We start from the raw sequence: 25,238 nt of genomic DNA, 5'->3' as shown, positions 1-25,238 counted from the left end.
CAAGCTTATTACCATCTTCTTTTATTTATTTATTTATTTGTTAGCTAATGGCTTAGTGGTCTACCGAATTATTAGCTAATGGCTTAGTGGTCTACCGAATTATTAGCTAGCTTTAGTTACCTAGTCGTTTTGCTGTTACCGATTCTTTAGTTGATAGTGAATCTGTTTTGCCACGTTCCTATGACTCAGTAAAATGTTGGTGCAACGTGTCTTTTGTAAGCCTATAAATAGGCAGTCATTTCATTGAATAATATATAATCTCCTTCGCAGCTTTATTCCTCCTGTTTTGTGAGTTATATATTCTTTCTTTTTTGTCTTTCTTCTTGTCGTTTGTCAGCTCTTTGTTCAACAATCTGGTATCAGAGCAAGGTTTCTCCTGGGCACTCTATATTAGTTTCGTGGGTCAGCATCAGTAGGCGTCGTGTTTGAAGACAAGTTGCGCTGTCAGGATGGGCGATCTTCAAGTGGTTGGTGGAATCAAAGAAACTCAACAACCAAAACTACAATTCTTGGTCTACATGCATGATGTCGTACTTGCAAGGCCAAGACTTGTGGGAAGTAGTAAATGGAAATGAGGTTACGTCGCCAGAAGCAGAAGACACGAATGGTATCTTACGGAAGTGGAGAATTAAAGCGGGTAAAGCGATGTTCGCCTTGAAGACCACAGTCGAAGAAGATGTGCTAGAGCATATACGTGATGCCAAAACTCCGAAGGAAGCTTGGGATACGTTCGCCAAGCTGTTCTCAAAGAAGAACGATACGAAGCTCCAACTTTTAGAGAGTGAGTTGCTGTCGGTGGCACAACGCGACATGACGGTCGCACAGTACTTTCATAAAGTAAAGACGCTATGCCGGGAGATTTCTGAGTTGGATCCAGAGGCTCTTATTGGTGATACGAGGATGAAGCGAATCATCATCCATGGGTTGAAGCCAGAATTCAGGAGTTTCGTTGCTGCCATACAAGGATGGCAAACTCAACCGTCGCTTGTAGAATTCGAAAATTTGCTAGCTAGTCAAGAAGCCTTAGCTAAGCAAATGGGAGGAGTCTCGTTGAAGAAGGAAGAAGAGGCACTCTATGCCAATAGAGGCAGGTGGAATTCCAAGCAGCATGCCACCGGTAGATTCAAAAAGAATGATGACAAGGCAAGAAGTCATCAAGGCGAAGGGAGCGTTCGTGCAGGGGGAGCTTCGAAGAATCAAGACAATGGCAAAAAGTTTGAAGGGAACTGCTACAATTGCGAGAAGAAGGGTCACATGGCAAAAACTTGTTGGTCAAAGGAAAAGTCGGTGGAGAGTAACGTGGCTGCTTCTAAAAGCGAAGATGAATGGGATGCTAAGGCATTATTTATAACAACAACGTCTGAACAGATTGAAGATGAATGAGATGCTGAGGCACTACTTGCTGCAAAAGGAGAGGAGTTAGCTTTCACAGCAACAACATCTGAACAGATTGATTACTAGAGAGATTGGATCGTTGACTCAGGATGCTCAAATCATATGACGGGTGATAAAGAGAAGCTGCAGAACCTGTCAGAGTATAAGGGAAGCCGGGTGGTCGTAACGGCGAACAACTCAAAGCTACCGATAGCTCACATCGGTAATACGGTAGTCTCTCCTCAACATAGTGATACCGAGGTGCCGCTCCAAAATGTCTACCATGTCCCAGGTATGAAGAAAAATCTTCTCTCGGTGGCACAATTAACATCTTCTGGCCATTTTGTTCTCTTTGGTCCAGAAGATGTGAAGGTTTATCGGGACCTGGAGATTATAGAAGAACCGGTGATGAAGGGACAGAGGTTGGAATCAGTCTACGTAATGTCTGCAGAAACCGCATATGTAGACAAGACAAGAAGGAATGAAACGACAGACGTGTGGCACATGCGGCTAGGTCACGTTAGCTATTCCAAATTAGATGTGATGATGAAGATGTCGATGTTGAAGGGACTTCCACAACTTGAAGTGAGAAAAGACACGGTATGTGCAGGCTGTCAGTATGGAAAAGCACACCAGTTGCCGTACGAAGAGTCCAAATTTAAAGCAAAGAAACCACTAGAGTTGGTCCACTCGAATGTGTTTGGACCAGTTAAACAAGCTTCCATTGTTGGGATGAAATACATGGTGACTTTCATTGACGACTTCTCAAGGTATGTGTGGATTTACTTCATGAAGGAAAAATCTGAAACTTTTTCAAAGTTCAAAGAGTTTAAGGAGGTAGCAGAAGCGGAAGTTGGCAAAGGAATTCGTTGTCTACGTAGTGACAATGGGGGAGAGTATACCTCAGACGAGTTTTGTGAATTCCTTCAAGAATGCCGAATACGCCATCAGTTCACATGTGCTAGCACTCCACAATAGAATGGCGTAGTCGAAAGGAAGAACAGGCATCTGGCAGAAATTTGTCGAAGCATGCTTCACGCGAAGAATGTACCAGGACGTTTTTGGGCTGAAGCAATGAGGACGGCTGCATTTGTGATCAATAGGCTTCCTCAACAAAGGTTATGTTTTACTTCACCTTTTGAAAAATTGTGGAACATGAAACCTTTAGTTAGTTATTTCAGAGTTTTCGGATGTGTTTGCTATGTATTTGTACCTGATCATTTACGTAGCAAAATGGACAAGAAGGCTGTTAGATGCATTTTTGTAGGATATGACAGTCAAAGAAAAGGGTGGAGATGTTGTGATCCTACAACCGGAAAGTGCTACACATCCCGGAATGTGGTGTTCGATGAAGCTTCTTCATGGTGGTTCTCAGACAAGGAAGAATTGCCAAACTCAGATGTTTTTAAAGACGTGGTGCAATCTTCTCAAATTCAATTGGGTTTAGGTGAAGCTAAAGATGTAGATGACGAAGGCAATGTCGAAGAAGGTGTAGCCCAAAGTCCTTGGCAAACTGGTGTGTATCAACAACCAAGCGAACAAGATGAGCCTAATGGAGTGGAAGTACCAACTCCACTAAGAAGGTCAACAAGAATTAGAAAGCCAAATCCAAAGTATGCCAATGCCGCCATAGTGGAAGAAGCAGATGCAAAAGAGCCGGAGACATTCGAGGAAGCATTCCGGAATCCAGAATGGATTAAAGCTATGGAAGAAGAAATTGCCGCGCTAGACAGAAATCAGACTTGGGAGCTCGTGCCAAAGCCAAGAGATGTTAAGCCTATTTCTTGCAAATGGGTATACAAGATAAAGCGCCACACAAATGGATCAATAGAGAGACACAAGGCTCGCCTGGTAGCTCGAGGGTTCTTTCATCAATATGGACTAGACTATGATGAAACGTTCAGTCCAGTTGCAAAGCTTACAACTGTACGAGTCCTATTAGCACTTGCAGCTTTCAGGCAAATGGACGTGAAGAATGCATTTTTGCATGGGGAGCTGGATCGGGAGATCTACATGGACCAGCCGATGGGCTTTCAGAATCAAGATCATCCTGAGTATGTGTGTAAGCTACGGAAGGCGCTTTATGGATTAAAACAAGCACCGAGGGCTTGGTATGGCAAGATTGCTGAATTTCTTACTCATAGTGGTTATTTGGTGACAAGTGCGGATGCTAGCTTGTTCGTCAAAGCTAAAGGAGAGAAGCTAGCTATCGTGCTAGTATATGTGGATGATTTAATCATCACAGGAGATTGTGAAGAATAAAATTTTCGAACCAAGGAGAATTTGTCAGTTCGCTTTTAGATGAAAGAACTTGGACAGCTCAAGCATTTTCTTGGTATAGAGGTCGATCATTCTCAAGAAGGAATATTTCTCCATCAGCAAAAGTATTCCAAAGATTTACTGAAGAAGTTTGGAATGCTTAAGTGTAAGCCAATCTCAACACCAATGGAGCCAAACGCCAAAATATGTGCTCATGAAGGGAAAGATTTAGAAGATGCTACAATGTACCGGCAGTTGGTGGGTAGTCTTATCTACTTAACTTTAACTAGACCAGATATTTCTTTTGCAGTTGGTGTGATGAGTCGGTACATGCAACATCCGAAGAAGCCTCATTTGGATGCAGTTCGTCGAATTCTGAGATATGTGAAGAATACGCTTGGCTATGGTATTATGTACAAAAGAGGAGGAGGTTGTAAACTAGTTGGCTATTGTGATGCTGACTATGCAGGTGACTATGATACTCGACGCTCAACTACCGGGTATGTTTTCATGCTTGGGTCGGGAGCAATTTCTTGGTGTAGCAAAAGACAACCAACAATGTCTTTGTCAACCACCGAAGCGGAGTACCGAGCAGCAGCGATGGCAGCTCAAGAGAGCAGTTGGCTTATGCAACTGTTAGAGGACTTGCATTAATCGGTGACGTATCCAATTCCTCTGTATTGCGATAATTTGTCAGCAATATGTTTGGCGGAAAATCCAGTTTTTCATGCAAGAACTAAGCATGTGGAGGTGCATTACCACTTTATCCGAGAGAAAGTCTTGCAAGAGGAAATTGAGTTGAAGCATGTCAGAACAGAAAATCAAGCTGCAGATTTATTTACAAAAGGCTTGAGTGGCAACAAGTTCGAAAGTTTTTATCATCAGCTTGGCGGGGCGAACAAAGAAGAAGCTGATGTTGAGGGGGAGTATTGAAGATATCAACACCAGCCACCAACACGTGGTCATTTGTTGACCAAGCTTATTACCATCTTCTTTTATTTATTTATTTATTTGTTAGCTAATGGCTTAGTGGTCTACCGAATTATTAGCTAGCTTTAGTTACCTAGTCGTTTTGCTGTTACCGATTCTTTAGTTGATAGTAAATCTGTTTTGCCACGTTCCTATGACTCAGTAAAATGTTGGTGCAACGTGTCTTTTGTAAGCCTATAAATAGGCGGTCATTTCATTGAATAATATATAATCTCCTTCGCAGCTTTATTCCTCCTGTTTTGTGAGTTATATATTCTTTCTTTTTTGTCTTTCTTCTTATCGTTTGTCAGCTCTTTGTTCAACACTTATTTTCAAATTGAGTCCAAATATTTAAAATTTGATCTATATCTATTCTCTCTGGTAGATCGAAGGAAGACAAAAAAAAAATTAAAGAATAATAATAATAATAATAATAATGATAATAATAAACTCACCAAATTTCATTGTCTACCACCAATTTTTAACATTAATAATTTTCAATAATCGAGATCCTAAAGTAGAATTTTTATTTTCTTTGGATAAGATTTTGTACTGAATATTTGAATAAGGGCATATGAGTGCCTTAATATCAATATTTTTTTCCTTTTATTTTTATTTTTTAATCTTATAGTTATTCTTATTAGTTCTAAAATACCAAACCATTTTCTTGGTTAATTGATATACCTGCTTAGTTAGGAATCCATGAACTAAACAAATAAATTTTACAATCTTATCTTTTTATAACTTATTAAGTTCTATAATCGTCCTTTCTTCTTATACTCTTATTTTAAAGGATAAACTTGCATTTATTTATTTTTATTTTTATTCACAATAACATTAAGAGCACTGTAATAGAATAAAATAAAATATATATTTATTTTAATTATAGGCTTAAATTTATTTATTTATTTTTTATTTTTATTTATAGTAAGAGTATTATAAAGAAAATGAAAGTAGAATTATATATATGTAATGAAAAGCCCATTTAAATTATGGAAAAAATAATAAGTTTGCTTAAATTATTTAAAAGTGTGGAGGTATCTTTTTAAAAATATGCTTTATGACCAAAATAATAAAAAAAGGAGAGAAATTATTTTTTGTACGGAATATTTGAATAAGAGCGTATAAGTGCCTTAATATCAATAATTTTTTTTTTAATCTTATGGTTATTCCTATTAGTTCTAAAATACCAAACTATTTTCTTGGTTAATTGATATATCTACTTAGCTAGGAATCCATGAACCAAATAAATAAATTTAAAAATCTTATCTTTTTATAACTTATAAGTCCTATGACGGTCTTTTCTTATACTATTATTTTGAATGATAGACTTATATTTATTTATTTATTTTTATTCATAGTAATATTAAGAGTACTATAATGGAAGAAAATAATATATATATATATATATAAATTGATAAGACTCCTATGAATTATAAAAAATTATAAGTTTGAGCTAAAATATTTAAAAGTGTGGAGGTATTTTGCTAAAATTATGTCTATTGATCCTTAAAATAAGGGGTTCAAATTTAATTATTTTAGCTTCATTGTATAGAGTTTTATTTACCAATTGGTTTTTTATTTTTTAGAGATTTGAAAGAAAAAGTTTGTGATACAACTTGAGGAAAGAATAAATAAAGTTTATAAAATTCTTGAATCTTTATATATTTTGAAACAAGCACTTAAACAGGACCATGAGAAATTTGACCAAGTTTGATTAAGTCATTATTTTTTCTATTGAAGTTGATAAGTACATGTTTATAAAGTTTATAAATGATGAATGGGTGGTTACTTGTTATATGTGGTCATATGCTTATATTCAATACAAATTATGATATAGCATATATAAATTTAATATAAAATATATAATGGGAATAAATGTGATTTGGGGAATTAAAATTGGAATGATAGTATAATTATATCACAAAAGCAAAGAAGTTTAAACATCTCAATGTCAAACTAGTGAATATCCCATATAATGCTAATTCTCAAAGAAGAATAGAGATGATATTATTACTCAATTTAGATATGCACATATTAATAGAATATTGTTGCATTGAATGAATTTTTCATACTTGATATAGCTTATGCTATGTAGATTGAGTAAATTTATAAATAATCCAATCATGATCATTGGGCTACTTTAGTCAAAGTTAAAGAATTATTTGAGAGATACCATGAGTTATGGTATTCTATATAGTGGATGTCCCACTGTATCAGAAGAATACAGTGATACTAATTGAAATTTCTATTCAAATGAAATAAAATCCACTAGTAATTATATATTTAATTAGTGGTGCAATTACTCGAAATCAATTATTATTGTCAAAACTACTATGGAGTCAAGGTTTATTGCTCTGAAATTATATCACAATGAAGTTTTAGTGGTTAAGAAGTTTCTTAGCAAATATTATGTTGAGAATAAAATCAATATCTTTCGTGTATTGTGATTGCCAAATGGCAATAACTATTACAAATAATAGAACTTTCAATAATAAAAATAGATATATTTGTCTAACACATAATATGATTGAGCAAGCTGCTGAGAAGTGAAATTATATTCATTATTTATGTGGAGTTAAAAGTGGATTCTGCCAATCCTCTGACTAAATTTTTAAGAAAGAAGTTAATAAATGAAACATAAAGGGGAATGAAAGTTAGCCAATCTGAAATTAATAGTGATAGAAACTCAACAAGTCACTTGTTAGTTATGTTAGCATAATTTAACGTTGTTGTTTCTTATGATGTGAGAAGTGCTAGACTGGATTAATGAGAGGATGAGATGAAAACTTTTAATGATATTCACATCCCTTATGGGTGGTGTATAAATTACAATATATATTTGATGATATCACCTATACAAGTATGGCATGGGACTGCTTCTATGAGATTATGACACAATCTCTAGAGTACTTATGAAATATCAGGCGTGTATATGGCCTATTAGCGTAAAATAACATTGACAACAAGATCTTTGGAGTGTTATGAAATTGATGAGATATTAGCATACAAAAAAGAGTTTTTGGTTTATAGAAATAAAAGTTTCACCAATTACTCTTTATTTTAAGTCTTATTAATCTAGGTCTGATTCATAGTCCAAAAGGTACCAAATTCGAAATATATATACTAAATTTTTAAATTCAGCAATAACAAATCTAATAACAAATTTTTTAAAATATGTGAAAAATTATTGTAAAATGAATTTAAATTTTAAAAGATTTGATAATCGTCGAAAATTTTATGGTCGTTGAAAATTTTATTTATGAAATTTTTTTATTAGTGCGATTTTGATATTAATTTCGGCTACATTAATAATATTAATTTTATAGCACTTAATTAGATAGTATCAAAAATTTTTTTATTTAAATATTAATAATATAATTAAATATATTTTATAATATAAATAATAAAATGTGTTTTTATTATAATATATATAATATAAAATTAAAAATATATTATATTAACAACCTTAACCATTATATAAAATATATTTAATATTATATTATAAAAATTAGAGAGTACTAAAAATATAACAAAACTATCTAAATATATTTTATTTATATTTAAAAAGCGAAGAACAGATTTTTTATAAATTTTTTTATTAACATGACTAAATATATTTTATAATATGTAATAATAAAATATATTACTATAATATATAATATAACAATTAAATAAAATTTTATAAAAAAAATTATGGTAACGATTTATCAGTAAATCTTATAAATAATAAAATATATTATAAAAAATAATTAAAAATATTTATTATTATATTATAAATAATTAATAAATATATATTTTTAAAATAATATTAAATATATTCTTATAATATAATAATAAATAAATAATAATAATTTTAAAATTTTATAACCTCCCTAATTCGCTTTACATTTCTAAAGCCTGCTAGGCAGATTTGAATATTGGGCGGTGAGCTGGTTATATATATATATATATATATTTTTGATGAAGGTGTCTGTCTGACAGCTTTAATGTGGAGTCTGGCTACTACTTGGATGATCAATTCTCTTTTTGACAAATAAGTTAGGCTGGATTTAAAATGTTAATTTTTTTTTTTTAATTCAAAAAAGACAAAACCCCTCCGAGAAACTAGCACAACATTGTTAAAAGAGCAAAGGCTTGAGTGGAAACTTTGTTCCTCATTGTTATCCTCATCCAAACATTTTTTGGATTGAGAGACGAGTGGACTATAAACTAAAACCATAGCTGCCAAACGTGGCTTTGTGATTTTCCACATCACCTGACAAGGGAGAGGCAAACCTTAAATCCCATTTGCTTACCCCATCACCCGCTAAGCCGAACTCAGCACACCCCAAACACACATCATTATTATCAGATGCAAGTTTGGAGCATGCTACAGAGGGCAGTTTCGTTTGCCAAGTTATAGTGGTCAGGAAAGCTTCAGTGCCTTCTTCTTCAATAATCGATTTATGGAACTTGGTTTCCTTAACATCCACTGTGATCACTTTGTGTATGAAATCCAATAATGACGTTGAAATGATAGTTTCTAGCAGTGTCCAATTTCAATCTTTTGGAGGTACAATCATCAAGTGAAATGAATTCTCCACAGAAAGAGCTTAACCAGAGAAAAAATTCTGGCAACGAATCTGAATAAATCTTTGGCAGGGAGTAAAACTTCTTTCCAGGGTTGTATAGACGAGAAACTTAATTTTAAGACCAGGTCAAGAACTGGCATGCACAATTATGTACTCCTACTTTTAAAAATACATTCTCTAGTTTTCAAAATAGTTAAGTATTTAGTCTCTTTAATTTCAAATTGTTAATTATTTAATTTTTCTATTTATATAAAAATTAATAATTTAAAATATATATTTTTTTTAAATTTAAAAAATACACAAATGCGAGTAAAATTTATTATAATTATAAATATTAAAAAACAAGTATATGAGAAGGTCCAAACTCCACATCTCATCTTGATTATTATTATATTCCTATGGAGTATATTATCTCTCCCCCAGTATCGGTAATTATATATAGTTCTCATTCGTGGTTGCTTTACAATTTTTAATACTTTCTTTTCTTTTCTTTTCTTTTATGGGTTCAAAATAAATGCAAGAAGTAGCTTTGACGAACCAAATATCATATTTGTATTTCATCCCAAGCTTGCTTGAAAAAAGGTAAAAAGAAAAAAAAAAAAAAAAAAAGGAAAAAAAGAAAAAGAAAAACTCGAAAATAGAATTCAGAATCTTCTTTTACTAATAATATAATTAGAAAAAGAAGATCAAACGGAGATGAAGACAACTTGCAATTCCAGCGGATGGACGTTAAATGAAATGTGACATTATTAATTAATTAGTTGACACTTGGGCTTGCGTGGATTTTAATTATATAATTATTATTATTTTTTTTTGAAATAGGGATTGGGAGAGTCGAACCTTTGCACTTTCCACCAGGCTAAGTCTTAGAGTGCTTTAATTATATAATTATTAATTTTATTAATAAAAAATTAAAATTAAAATTAAAATTTAAATTTTTTTATGATTGAGTAGTATACATTACTCCTGAATTTTTCTCAGAGATCGAAATTGTAAAAAGATAAAAGGATCTGAATTTCTCTTATAAAATTTAAAATCAAAATTCTCATTACCCATAAAGTTATTAAATTTTTTTATGTATTCTTGCATTTATTTTGAATAATAATACAAATAAATTTTATTATTAATTAAATTACCACTACATGATATACTTTTAATTTCTAATATTATGGTAATCAATAATTTTCTAATTAATTTTATAAATAATTATTTTATTTAAAATTCTACAAGTCAAATCTTTCATTCCTAATACAATTAATATTTTTATATTATTCAATTCTCATTTCACTCCTAAAATTATTCTATATAGTATTAATTTCATTATAAAATCATTTAAATATCTCATAAGTATATTGATCTCAAGAATTAAATAATAAATTGATAAAAAAAATCAATTCAAATAAATTAAAAAGAATCAATAATCCAAGTTATATCAAATCCTTTAAAAAAAAATTTAGTTGCTCAAAGAATTCAACAAGAAACTCTATTGAAAAATTATTCAAAAATCATCTTAAAATAATCGTGAATAACAAATCAAAAGAATAAGATAAAAAAGAAAAACTTTAAATATATTTATTTCTCTTTCTAAATCTTCTAAATCTCTCTCTTTGAATTCTTTGTGATTTCCGTCGTGTATATGTGTTTAAAAGTAGACAAAAAAAATTTTAGTCTCTTAACCATGATGTATTTTGATGGCCGTTGGACTTCTGACACCCGGGCTGAGGTCGGACCTTGGAGAAGGAAGCAAACTGTAACGACCTGGAAACCGGACCGCTACTAGCGCTAAGATCCAGGTCGACTTAAGGTCGCCGGGACCCGTAGCAAGCCTAACATACAACCTGTATACCTATCAAATCCCATACATGATCATACATACACATAAACCTGTAAACTTTTTCTTTCCTTTACCAAGCTTAACTTGTGCATGCACCTAACTATAAACATAAACCACACACTGGAGCCCTCATCAAATGCTCCAATGGGGTATCATATCGTACATTAAGCTTGGTTAAACATAAACATAATAAAACATAGATCATGTATACAAAAAGGGGATTAACTATACATACTAGAGTCAAGTACAATACTAATCCTCAATAACATATCATTACATTACATGCCTGTACTATACTTTACATTACGTCATTCTCTTGTCCACTTCTAACTATTACATAAAACATGACTTCTTATTCCTGCTGACCTCCTGATCTATCCCGTACCTGTAAACCTGGGGGTTAAGGGAGAGGGGTGAGCTACTAGAGCCCAGTGAGCAGAATAGTAAAAACATTATATTAAAATTTCATGCTTTCATAGAATGCATCACATCACAAACAATTCACATCAATGATGGATTTGTCACCAATAGTCCTCTACATAGTCCAATCATGCTAGGGGCATAGTGCAGGCCAAATCTGGTCTTTCTCTTAAACATATCATAGCATACATATCCAATAATGCCGGGGCGTAGTGCAGGCCACATCCGGACTTTCACTTACATGGTGCCAGGGGCGTCGTGTAGGCCACATCTGGACTTTCATAGCATACCATCATCATATCATATCATACGAGGACTAAAGGGTCATCCAACATCCATCCACATCAACATCAAATTATGCAATGCAACATATTCATGAATTCTAATGCAAACAACCTAATATATCTCATGGCATTCATGATGCATGTATCATGCTAGAACTTTTATTAATTTAAAGTATTAAGGTTTATTACACTCACCTCTGGCTAGCTCTGACAAGACTCTGAAGCAGCTGACTTACTGCTGGGTTTCTCGGTTCATCGGGTCCGAACCTACACAGGTGGACTCAAATGAGGGACCAAACATACATGAACATGACTCTAAAAATACTCCCCAAAAACCCCCCTAAAACACCTTAAAACAATCATAGAAATCATGCAAAGGAAGGCTGAACAGGGCACTTTCGGCGGCAGGTTCGACTGCTGAAAGTCCCTCCAGAGCCGAAAGTCATGCACCTTCGGCGGCCGAAGGTTCCCTCCAGAGGCAAAACTCATGCAAGTTCGGTGGCCCCTTCGGCGGCCGAAACTCCCTTCCAGAGCCGAAAGTCCAACTTTCGGGGGCAGGGTTCGGCAGCCGAAAGCTTGCCTCCACATGCAGGTTTGGCGGCCGAAAGCCCCTTCAGCGGCCGAACCTGAGTTCTTCCAAAGGGCAGAACTCAGCCTCCTCTTGTGCATAATGCCTCCCAAACCATTCAAACATGCATAAACCTATTCTACAACACTCCCAAACATGCACAACCAAACATACAAGCGCATAGGGGTCTCAAGCTAGCCTAAGCCCCAACCACATTGCATTAAACACACAAAAACAACATACATTCCCCATATGTTCGATATAAACCTATACATGCCATTCTACCCCATGAAACAGCTTAAAACTTACTTAAAACATGCAAGGAGGGTTGGATCTAAGCTTACCTCTTGAAAATCGAGAGGAGAAACGATCCAAGCTCGGAGATGGGAGAGATCGAGCTCCTTGAATCTCCAAGTTCCAAAACTTGCTCCTTGCTAAAAGATCTTCAAAACAAAGGTGAAAACTCATGAAAATCATGAAAGATTTGAAGGAAGAACTTAAGATCGGCATGAGGGCGGCAGAGACTCACCTTGGCCGAAGATGGGGAGAAAAGCTAGCCCGTTCGGACAAAGGGACCCCTTTATAGGTGGCTGGCCAGGCCACTTTCGGGGGCCTAACGTGCCTCCGCATGCATGCCATGTTCGGCGGCCGAACCTAGACTTCCCTCACTTATGCCTTCGGGGGCCTAAAGCACTCCCGAAGTGCATGCATGTTCGGCGGCCGAACCTGGGTCTTCCTCCAAGATTATTTCCATTCAAAACTCATTTTCTTTCTCAAATAAAAACATAAAATACATGAAAACATTTTATAAAAACATGATTTTACCCTTCTAGAGGTTTTCGACATCCGAGATTCCACCGGACGATAGGAATTCCGATACCGGAGTCTAGCCGGGTATTACATTCTTCCCCCCTTAAGAACATTCGTCCCCGAATGTTCCTCAACTAGCACATGCATAGCATAAAGCATATCATACAAACAAAACACATAAAACACATAGATACTAACCTTAAAAGAGATGAGGATATTGCTGGAGCATAGACTTCTGTGTCTCCCAAGTACACTCCTCGATGTTGTGGTGGTTCCAAAGAACTTTCACCATCGGGATTTCCTTGTTCCTTAGCTTTCTGATCTGAGTGTCTAGGATCCGTACTGGCTACTCTACATAAGTGAGATCTCCAAGGATCTCCATATCAGGCTCACTAAGAACCTTGCCCGGATCTGACACGAACTTTCGTAACATAGAAACATGGAAAACCGGATGGATTCTCTCCATGGAAGCAGGCAAGTCCAACTTATATGATACATTCCCGATCTTCTGCAAGATCTCAAGGGGTCCAATGTACCGTGGAGCTAGCTTACCTTTCTTCCCAAACTGAACCACTCCTTTCATAGGAGACACCCTGAGCAATACCAGATCTCCCTCCTAAAACTCTACCTGTCTTCTGCGGATGTCTGCATAGCTTTTCTGCCTGCTCACAGCAGTTTTGATTCTTTCTTTGATAATGGGCACCACCTTGCTGGTGATCTCAACTATCTCTGGCCCTGCTAAGGACCTCTCTCCAACTTCTTCCCAACAGACAGGTGACCTGCACTTCCTCCCATACAAAGCTTCATATGAAGCCATCCCTATGCTAGCATGATAGCTGTTATTGTAGGCAAACTCCACCAAGGGTAGATGCTGCCTCCAAGAACCGCCAAAATCTAGCACACACATTCTGAGCATATCTTCTATAATCTGGATGGTCCTCTCTGACTGTCCATCATTCTGAGGATGGAAAGCAGTGCTGAAGTCTAGCCTGGTACCCATAGCATCCTGCAGACTCCGCCAAAATCTGGAGGTGAACTGGGGCCCTCTATCAGACACTATAGACACAGGAACTCCATGCAACCTGACAACTTCATCAACATACACCTGTGCCAACTTGTCCACAGAATAGTTGCTCCTAACAGGGATGAAGTGAGCAGATTTGGTGAGTCTGTCCACAATCACCCATATGGAGTCTAATCTGTTGGACGTTGCCGGTAACCCCACCACAAAATCCATAGCTATATTCTCCCATTTCCACTCGGGAATCGGTAGTGGGTTAAGCATTCCAGCCGGCTTCTGATGTTCCAGCTTCACCCTTTGGCAAACCTCACAAGCGGACACGAACTATGCCACTTCCCTCTTCATAGCTGGCCACCAATACACTCTTTTCAGATCCTGATACATCTTGGTGGCTCCAGGGTGAACACTGTACCTAGCATTATGAGCTTCCCTCATAATGTCTCCTTTTAAACTGATGTCATCTGGTACACATAGTCTATTCCCATAACGGAGGATCCCCTTATCATCGAATCTAAACTCATCATTCTTACCTGACTGCACGGTCTTGGCAATCTTCACTAGCTCTGGGTCCTCGTGCTGTTTCTGAGCCACTTGCTCCAGAACACAGGTGTCACTCTCATTTGGGCTATTAAAGTACCTACCAGACAACTCTAACTATAGACCTTCATTAATGAGCTTGTACAACTCTTTCACCACCGGCCTCCTCTCTACTGTGATATGGGACAAACTGCCAAGTGATTTTCGGCTTAGGGCGTCTGCTACAACATTCGCCTTACCCGAATGGTACTGAATCTTGCAATCATAATCACTAAGTAGTTCTACCCACCGTCTCTGCCTCAAGTTTAACTCTCTCTGACTCAAGATGTGCTGCAGGCTCTTATTGTAATACCCTGCTTGAGTCCGGCATTGGACTCTCTGTAAACCGGGGGAAATCTTGAGTGTCGGAACCCTCGAGAAGGGTAAGACATATGTTTTCATGTGTTGTTCAGAGTTTTGCATGTTTTCACGTGGTAAAGGAAATGAGTTTTGATAGAAAAGCAACAAGGGAGAAATGCAAAGGTTCGGCCGCCGAAGGTTACTTTCGGCCGCCGAACATTGCATGGTTTCGGCTTCACGTTCGGCTGCCGAAGGTGGTCTGGCCAGCCACCTATAAAAGGGCCAAGGGTCGATGGAAGGAGGATATTTCTCCTCCACTTGCAGCCAGAGGTGAGTTCCAGCCTCTCCCAAGTTGACTTTCATGTTTTTCATGTTGTTCACCAAATCTTCCAAGGGTTTTAAGGGTTTTGGTGTGTTTTGCAGGTTTTGAGCACAAATAGCAAGTTTGGAAGTTTGGAGCTTTGGAAGAGCTTTTCTTCATATCTCCACGTTAGGATCACTCATCCTCAAGTTCTTAAGGAGGTAAGGGTGGATCCTGAACTTCTTTGATGATTTTTGAAGGTTTTATGGGAGTTGTATGGGTAGTATGCATGATTAGGTTTCGGGGAGGTTTTTGGGAGATGTTTATGGTCCAGCTTGTGAAGTGTTGTTTGATGTGTTTGTTTGAGGTTTTAGGCTAGTTTTGGACCTCTTTATGCATGTTTTCTGGTATGTGCTAGTTGGGAGTAGTTGATATGCATGTTGGGTACGTTTGGTGTTGAGTTTGCATGAAACAGAGCAGGGTTCTGCCCAACGGGCAAAACCAGGTTCGGCCGCCGAAGGAAGGTTCGGCCGCCGAACCCCTTGTGGAGGCAGTTTCGGCTGCCAAAGCTTGCCCCCGAAACTTGGGACTTTCGTCTCTGGAGGCAAGGTTCGGCCGCCGAAAGTGCCGCCGAAGGTTGAGTTTCGTCTCTGGAGAGGGGTTTCGGCCGCCGAACCTGCCGTCGAAAGTGCCCTGTCCAGCTTTCTTTTGCATGTTTTATGTGATTATTTGGGGATCTTTTAGAGGGCTTTTAGGGAGTTTCAGAGAGATGTTCTTGAGTTAGTTTGGTCCCTCATTTGAGTCCACCTGTGTAGGAACGGACCAGAGGAACCCCAGAGAGCAGCAGTGAGCACAAGTTCAGAACCTGCAGAAGTAGTTTAGAGTCAGCCAGAGGTGAGTGGAACTTCTCTTTTCAGAACTAAACTACTTTTGAGCATATATCATGCATCATAATGAGTCTAGTAGGATGCTTGCATTAGTTTCACGAATATGCTGCATTGCATATACGATGCGTATGAGGCTGTGGATAGACCAAGGCGACTCCAATAGCCCAAGCTCTGTTATAAGACCTGGCCGGGCCAGGCAGCCATCTGTAGGTAAGACCTGACTAGAGCAGGCAGCAGAGATAGTAAGACCTGGCTGAGCCAGGCAAATTGAAGTTGTAAGACCTGGCTAGGCCAGGCATCCTTTTAGTATTGGGATTTTTGGTGGTCATGTCTATCCCTGAGATGATGTGTTGTTGTGCATGCCATGAGATCATGCTTTTCAGATTATGTTTTATAGTTCTGCTCATTGGGCTTGTATAGCTCATCCCTCTCCCCTAACCCCAGTTGTGCAGGTTCAGAGTTCAGAGAGGAGTCCAGCAGAGTGTGGAAGAAGAAGAGTTATGTAATAGCTAGTGTGGACATGTAATTGTAAAGAGATGTACAGTGTATAGACGTGTGCTTGACTTATAAGAGTTGTACTCCCTTGTTGTAAACACATGATCAGTTTATGTATGTTTCTTTTATTGTTAGTGAATATGAGAAAAACCAGGCTTAACATTATGGGTTCTATCCGCCTAGAGTGGGGATAAAATAGCAGAGATATAGTGCATGCACAGGTTAAGCCTTGGAGTACAGAAAAGTTTTATGTTTTGACAGAAAATGTATGATCATGTATGGGATTTCACAGGTACACAGACAATATAGCTGGCTTACTACGGGTCCCGGCGACCTTACGTCGATCTGGATCCTAGTGCCGGTAGCAGTTCGGTTTCCGGGCTGTTACACTTATGATCTGTGAAGATCTCATATTTTACCCCATAGAGGTAATGCCTCCACATCTTGAGTGCATAGATAACAGCTGCAATCTCAAGATCGTGTGTAGGATAGTTCAGCTCATGCTTCTTTAGCTGTCTAGAAGCATAAGCTATCACTCTATCATTCTGCATTAACACACAACCCAAACCCACTCTGGATGCATCACAGAACACTGTGAAGTCCTCATTGCTAGTTGGCAGTGCTAACACCGGTGCTGACGTTAACCTCTTCTTAAGCTCTTCAAAACTCTCTTCGCACTGGTCGGTCCACACAAACTTCTGATTCTTCCTAGTTAGTCTGGTCATAGGAGCTGCAATCTTAGAGAAGTCCTGAACGAACCTCCTATAGTAACCAGCCAAACCCAAGAAACTCCTGATCTCTGTCACTGAAGTGGGTCTAGGCCAGTTAGCCACAGCTTCTACCTTCTTGGGGTCCACTTCTATTCCATTTTCTGATACTACATGCCCCAAGAATGAGATGCTCCTCAACCAGAACTCACACTTGGAGAACTTGGCATACAAGCCGTGTTCCTTCAAGGTCTGCAAAAATGTCCTCAGATGCTGGGCATACTCCTCTGCATTTCTGGAATACACTAAGATATCATCTATGAAGACAATAACAAAGTGATCCAGGTACTGTCTGAAAACTCTGTTCATGAGATCCATGAATGCTGCAGGGGTATTGGTTAACCCGAACGGCATCACAAGGAACTCAAAATGCCCATATCTAGTCCTGAAGGCCGTCTTCGGCACATCCTCCTCTCTTATCCTCAGCTAGTGGTACCCAGATCTCAGATCTATTTTGGAGAAACAACCCGCTCCTGCTAGCTGGTCGAATAGATCGTCGATCCTAGGCAACGGGTACTTATTCTTGGTAGTGACCTTGTTCAACTGCCTGTAGTCGATACAAAGTCTGAGGGACTCATCCTTCTTTCTCACAAAAAGCATTGGAGTGCCCGTTGAACAAGGTACTCGGTCGGATGAAGCCCTTATCTACCAATTCTTGCAACTGCTCTTTCAGTTCCTTCAACTCAGCTGGTGCCATCCTGTAGGGAGGGATAGAGATCGGTCTGGTTCCAGGCATCAATTCTATCTCGAACTCTATCTCCCTAGCAGGTGGTAAACCCGGAAGCTCGTCTGGGAAAACATCTAAGAACTTTCTGACCACTGGCACTGAGGCTGGGCTCTCTAACCTGACTGTTAAGCTCTCTCACATGAGCCAAAAACCCCTGACATCCCCTCCTAAGCAACCTACGAGCCTGAAGAGCTGATATCAGACCTCTAGGTGTACCCCTCTTGTCTCCTCTGAAGACGACCTCTGACCCGTTCTGATCTCTAAACCTGACTACCTTGTCCCTGCAGTCCAAGGTAGCACCATGGGTAGATAGCCAATCCATCCCTAGAATGACGTTAAAATCTGTCAAATCTAGAATCACAAGGTCGGCTGAAAGGCATCTTCCCTCAACAAAAACTGGACTACACTGGCAGACTGACTCTGCCACTGACGGGTCACACTTGGGTCCACTGACCCATAGGGGACACTCTAACCCAGAGACCATCAACCCTAACCTCTCAACGGTTCTCGGAGCAATAAAAGAATGAGATGCACCCGGGTCCATTAAGGCATAAACATCTGAACAGCCAATGATGAGATTACCTGACACCACGGTGTTGGATGTATTAGCCTCCTGCTGTGTCATAGTGAAGATCCGTGCTGGAGCTGATGGACCTTCACCTCTATAACCTGCTGAAGAAGAGGCTGCCCCTCTCCCTCTGCCTCTGCCACTGGCTTGAGTCGCGGCTGGAGCTACTGGCTGTGCCACACTACCAGAAGCTGTCTGCTGGGGCTGTGTCATAAAAGCAGCTCTAGGACATTCCCGAGCCATATGTCCCTCCTGACCACATCTTAAACATGTATTCGTCCCAGCCTGACACACTCCCTTGTGTGGCTTACCACACCTCGCACATACTGCGTTATCTGCACCAGAGCTTGAGCCACTTCCTAATCCCAGACCTGACTTGATCTTGCTCCAGAACTTGTTCTTCTTGGATTTCCTGGGGCCTCTGTCCCACTTTTTCCTTTCACCTGAAGCTGCTGCACTCAAAGAAGAAGAGTCTAACCTTCCCCCACCTGGGGTCTTGGAACCAGAAGACTGTGCAACAGACTGCTTTACTTTCCCTTCAATAATTGCACTAGCCTCCATTCTCCGGGCCATATCCACTATGGCATGAAAACTCTCCCTCTCTGCTGACTGGATCAAGGAGAAATACCTGGAATGAAGCCTTATGATATACCTCCTTGACTTTTTCTGATCTGAATCAAGATTTTGCCCTGCAAACGGCAACAGCTCCAAGAATCTGTCTGTGTACTCATCTACACTCATCTCTTCTGTCTGCCCTAACTGCTCAAACTCCACCATCTTCATCTCCCTAGAGCTTTCAAGGAAAGCCCATCCTGCAAACTCATTTACAAATTCTTCCCAGGACATACTGTCCACCCTCGGGTTCACGTTGTTTTTAAACCATTCACGGGCCTTCTTGCATTTCAGTGTGAACCCAGCCATCTGAATGGCTCTACTGTCATTAGCTCCTATCTCATCTGTAATCATCTTGACCCTCCCAAGGTACTCAAACGGGTCATCACCTGTTTCATACTGAGGAGCACCAAGCTTCATGTAATCGGTCATCTTGACCTTGCTCCCTCCAGATGAGCTAGGCCTAGGTACTTGGGTGTCTGGGACAGTGGGTTCTACTGGTGGTGGAGGAGGTGCAACATTCTCTGATGTAGGGTTTATTGTACCTGGATAGTAAGGTGGGGGTGGATACATGGGGTACTGTGGGTATGGTAGGTAAAAAGGTAGGTATGGCATGTGGGAAGGATAAGGGTTAAAGCTAGGGTAATCTGATGTACCTCTCATCGAATACCCGGGATTCTGAGAAAAGAGTGGGTATTGGGGTGGCTGAGCAAACCCCGAGGCCTGAGTGCCTCCCTGTGACTCTCCCATGCCCTCTTCAGACATACTCATTCCCAGACTGCCATCCCTCCTCTGATCCACATCCATATCTTCTGACATTCCTCCCTGAACTGTTCCCCTCACTGATTTGCTTCTACCCAGATCCAAAGACCTTCTAGGGTCTCTTACTACTCTTTCTCTACTGGACCTACTTGACATTGCCCTAGGCAATGCAGGAGGACGGGCATCAGTGCCCTCGTCTTGAGGTGGTACTCCAGTCAATCGTGCAGATCGACGAGTTCCTCTCATCCTGTTTTCTGAAAAACAGCACATAACACATAGATCATTAGCATCATATGGTTCATGTGGAAACACATGAACCTGCATCACATACATAACATAGATATCATAGCATTAATGCACATGTATATTATCATGGCATTTCACATCATCATACAAGACAGGACTCCACATCCTATCCTAGTGGACATGATCCTTCCTATTATGCTTGACCTCCTATAACATCTATGAGCCCGACACTCTAGGTCCGACCATATGAACCTAGGGCTCTGATACAACTCTGTAACGACCCGAAAATCGGATCGCTACTGGCGCTAGGATCCAGGTCGACTTAAGGTCGCCGGGACCCGTAGCAAGCCTAACATACAACCTGTATACCTGTCAAATCCCATACATGATCATACATACACATAAAACTGTAAACTTTTTCTTTCCTTTACCAAGCTTAACCTGTGCATGCACATAACTATAAACATAAACCACACATTGGAGCCCTCATCAAATGCTCCAATAGGGTATCATATCGTACATTAAGCTTGGTTAAACATAAACATAATAAAACATAGATCATGTATACAAAAAGGGGATTAACTATACATACTAGGGTCAAGCACAATACTAATCCTCAATAACATATCATTACATTACATGCATGTACTATACTTTACATTACGTCATTCTCATGTCCACTTCTAACTATTACATAAAATATAACTTCTTATTCCTGCTGACCTCCTGATCTATCTCGTACCTGCAAACTTGGGGGTTAAGGGAAAGGGGTGAGCTACTAGAGCCCAGTGAGCAGAATAGTAAAAACATTATATTAAAATTTCATGCTTTCATGGAATGCATCACATCACAAACAATTCACATCAAGGATGGATTTGTCACCAATAGTCCTCTACATAGTCCAATCATGCCAGGGGCGTAGTGCAGGCCACATCTGGTCTTTCTCTTAAACATATCATAGCATACATATCCAATAATGCCGGGGCGTAGTGCAAGCCACATCCGGACTTTCACTTACATGGTGCCAGGAGCGTCGTGTAGGCCACATCTGGACTTTCATAGCATATCATCATCATATCATATCATACGAGGACTAAAGGGTCATCCAACATCCATCCACATCAACATCAAATTATGCAATGCAACATATTCGTGAATTCTAATGCAAACAACCTAATATATCTCATGGCATTCATGATGCATGTATCATGCTAGAACTTTTATTAATTTAAAGTATTAAGGTTTATTCCACTCACCTCTGGCTAGCTCTGACAAGACTCTGAAGCAGCTGACTTACTGCTGGGTTTCTCGGTTCCTCGGGTCCGAACCTACACAGGTGGACTCAAATGAGGGACCAAACATACATGAATATGAATCTAAAAATACTCCCCAAAAACCCCCTAAAACACCTTAAAACAATCATAGAAATCATGCAAAGGAAGGCTGAACAGGGCACTTTCGGCAGCAGGTTCGGCGGCCGAAAGTCCCTCCAGAGCCGAAAGTCATGCACCTTTAGCGGCACTTTCGGCGGCCGAAGGTTCCCTCCAGAGGCAAAACTCATGCAAGTTCGGCGGCACCTTCGGTGGCTGAAACTCCCTTCCAGAGCCGAAAGTCCAACTTTCGGGGGCAGGGTTCAGCAGCCGAAAGCTTGCCTCCACAGGCAGGTTCGGCGGCCGAACCTGAGTTCTTCCAAATGGCAGAACTCAGCCTCCTCTTGTGCATAATGCCTCCCAAACCATTCAAACATGCATAAACCTATTCTACAACACTCCCAAACATGCACAACCAAACATATAATCGCATAGGGGTCTCAAGCTAGCCTAAGCCCCAACCATATTGCATTAAACACACAAAAACAACATACATTCCCCATATGTTCGACATAAACCTATACATGCCATTCTACCCCATGAAACAACTTAAAACTTACTTAAAACATGCAAGGAGGGTTGGATCTAAGCTTACCTCTTGAAAATCGAGAGGAGAAACGATTCAAGCTCGGAGATGGGAGAGATCGAGCTCCTTGAATCTCCAAGTTCCAAAACTTGCTCCTTGCTCAAAAATCTTCAAAACAAAGGTGAAAACTCATGAAAATCATGAAAGATTTGAAGGAAGAACTTAAGATCGGCATGAGGGCGGCAGAGACTCACCTTGGCCGAAGATGGGGAGAAAAGCTCGCCCGTTCGGACAAGGGGACACCTTTATAGGTGGCTGGCCAGGCCACTTTCGGGGGCCTAACGTGCCTCCGCATGCATGCCATGTTCTGCGGCCGAACATAAGGTTCGGCGGCCGAACCTGGACTTCCCTCACTTATGCCTTCGGGGGCCTAAAGCACTCCCGAAGTGCATGCATGTTCGGCGGCCGAACTTGAGGTTTGGCGGCCGAACCTGGGTCTTCCTCCAAGATTATTTCCATTCAAAACTCATTTTCTTTCTCAAATAAAAACATAAAATACATGAAAACATTTTATAAAAACATGATTTTACCCTTCTAGAGGTTTTCGACATCCGAAATTCCACCGGACAGTAGGAATTCCGATACCGGAGTCTAGCCGGGTATTACACAGACCCAAAGTCCAATAGAACCCACTAAGCAGGCTGATCCATTAACGCGCCATCCAGCCCGTGATTAAAGCAGGCCGGACTGACCCAAGACCTGGATCACTCAAAGGAGACCCTAGCACCAGTGATGTGATAGAGAGTAGGAGAACAGGCCCGACTACGCCTCGGCCCTACCAGCATGCATCAAAAGGGAAATTAAATGGTCGCATGACGAGCAAGTACGTATGTACGTACAGGTCTGCATGACAAGGACATGTGGCACTGTAGGAGGGTGGCAGTTATGCATCACTAGAAGATAAATGAAAAGAGAGATAAAGGGAGAATACGTGACCCCTCAGACCAAGCTTAGATACATACTTGTAGACCCTATTTTCTCTAGATTTCAGAACATCAATTGGCACCGTCTGTAGGAATGAAGGAGATATTTTCATCACCGCAGTTTCCATTTCCATAACACCCACTAAGATCCACATGATTAACCACAACGAAAATCACACCAACAATACCCCAAACGACCTGAGCTCTACTCAGGAAGGTCAACAGTTTTAATTTTCCAATCCCACAACCCCATCAAACCAACCACCTGTACTGTTTAATCTCTCACCGAGCTCGGCAGGGAACGCACCCATAACCACCTTGTCTGACCAAGAGCTACAAGCCATGGCTCTTTAGCTCTAAAATATTGCCCACTGGCTGGGGCAAATGCTGCAGCTGAGGGGCCTCAACACACCCCTGAGTGTACTCCCTGCAGCTAAAGGTTTCAACGCTACTGAACCCCAATCCACCTATAACTACCAAGTCCCCCAATAAAATAGCCAGAGAATGGGTAAAAGAAATGGAGAGATTGATAGGGAGAATGAATCCGCGGTCAGAGTAGTTATATTTTTTATTAAAAGAAACCTACCAATTTATTACTATATTTTTAAGGTCCACTTATTCGCTTATTATAGATTTTATATATTTATCTATTTATTTTATTTTGATTAACATGTATTTGTATATCAGGTATGTAATTTTACAATATATAATTTCTCACCAGAGACGGACCCATATTCATGGTCAAGAGGGCTATAGGTCCGCCTGAAATTTTTAAATTTTTAAAGAGCATATAGGTAATTTTTCTTAAAACATGACAAATTATCATTAGGTCCCTACATGTTTAAAAAACTTATCAATTCATCCTTATTTCAAAATTATTTAATTAGATTATCGTTATATTTTATAATTTTAAATTTTTTAATTCATTTATCAAAGAAATTTTTACTATTTAGTCCCTCATCTTCTATATTATTTTTCAATCCAAAAAATTTGCTTTTCATTTTCAAGATTTCAAGTTTCAGTCTCCACTTAATTTTTTTTAGGTTATTACTCATTATTTAATTTATTTTTATATACTGTTTTTATTATTAAGTTATAGTTTTTTTTATTTATTTCACTTCGTTATTAATTTATTTATACCAAAATAATTTTTAATTGGTTAAAATATTTTTTTTAAAAATAAATTTTAATAGTAAATTCTATATTAAAATATTATATTATTTTAATATTTTTTTTATAAATTTACCTGTTACAACAATAATGAAAAGAAATTTTTTTTACTCTACCGTAAATATTATTAAAAGTCAATTTTATAGTGATAAACTATATATAATTGAAAGATATATTTGCAAATGCTGATAATGATATTATTAAAAATATATTTTAATAAATAAATAATAAATAAAAATTACCATGATTTAATTATAATAGTTTATTCACTTTTTATAAAAATTTATTTTTTAAATATAAATTTTTATACATATTAAAAAATAATTTATTTTATTAATTTTTTAAATTATATTATCTTAAAAATATTAAATTTATTAAATATTAAAAATATTTTGAATACTTATTTGAAAAAATAATAATTAATGATAAATTGAATTGGAAATAACATAAAATTAAATAAAATTATAATAGTCAATTATATATTATTAGAACGATAATTTTAGAATAATAATAAAAAAATCGATAAAATAATAAAATAAGATATATTTATTTAAATAGGATATTAACTGATAATGTGCTGAGAGGATCAATTATGGTATATTAAAATGTATTTTACTTTCATAAAATTAATATATTACAATATATAAAATAATAAATTAATAAAAAATAAAAAAAATTTAAAAAAAGAACTAATTGAGTTAAAAAATAATAATAAACTTCTGGAAAAGCTAAGCTGTAAGCTCTGTATTTGGCTATATGCTATCATAATCTGAATGAACCATCCACCTTAATAAAGACAATTATTATAATGATTATTTAAATATAACGATATAAA

The 25,238-nt window shown here is 38.3% G+C and overlaps 2 protein-coding genes across 2 annotated transcripts; both read left to right on the top strand.

Annotated features, from left to right (window-relative positions):
* Positions 1 to 525: 525 nt before the first annotated feature.
* On the top strand, positions 526 to 1,383 carry LOC110608897. Its single transcript, XM_021748179.1, has one exon. The coding sequence runs from the start codon at positions 526 to 528 to the stop codon at positions 1,381 to 1,383; it is 858 nt and encodes a 285-aa protein (XP_021603871.1).
* A 2,292-nt stretch (positions 1,384 to 3,675) lies between these two features.
* On the top strand, positions 3,676 to 4,566 carry LOC122723077 (uncharacterized mitochondrial protein AtMg00810-like). Its single transcript, XM_043953831.1, has 2 exons — positions 3,676 to 4,252; positions 4,331 to 4,566. The coding sequence occupies exons 1-2, from the start codon at positions 3,676 to 3,678 to the stop codon at positions 4,564 to 4,566; spliced, it is 813 nt and encodes a 270-aa protein (XP_043809766.1).
* Positions 4,567 to 25,238: the final 20,672 nt, after the last annotated feature.

This window comes from Manihot esculenta, chromosome 2, assembly GCF_001659605.2.
Source record: "Manihot esculenta cultivar AM560-2 chromosome 2, M.esculenta_v8, whole genome shotgun sequence".
NCBI classification, from domain to species: Eukaryota; Viridiplantae; Streptophyta; class Magnoliopsida; order Malpighiales; family Euphorbiaceae; genus Manihot; species Manihot esculenta.
The sequence above is the reverse complement of the archived record's forward strand: the minus strand, read 5'-3'. Positions and strand labels throughout refer to the sequence as shown.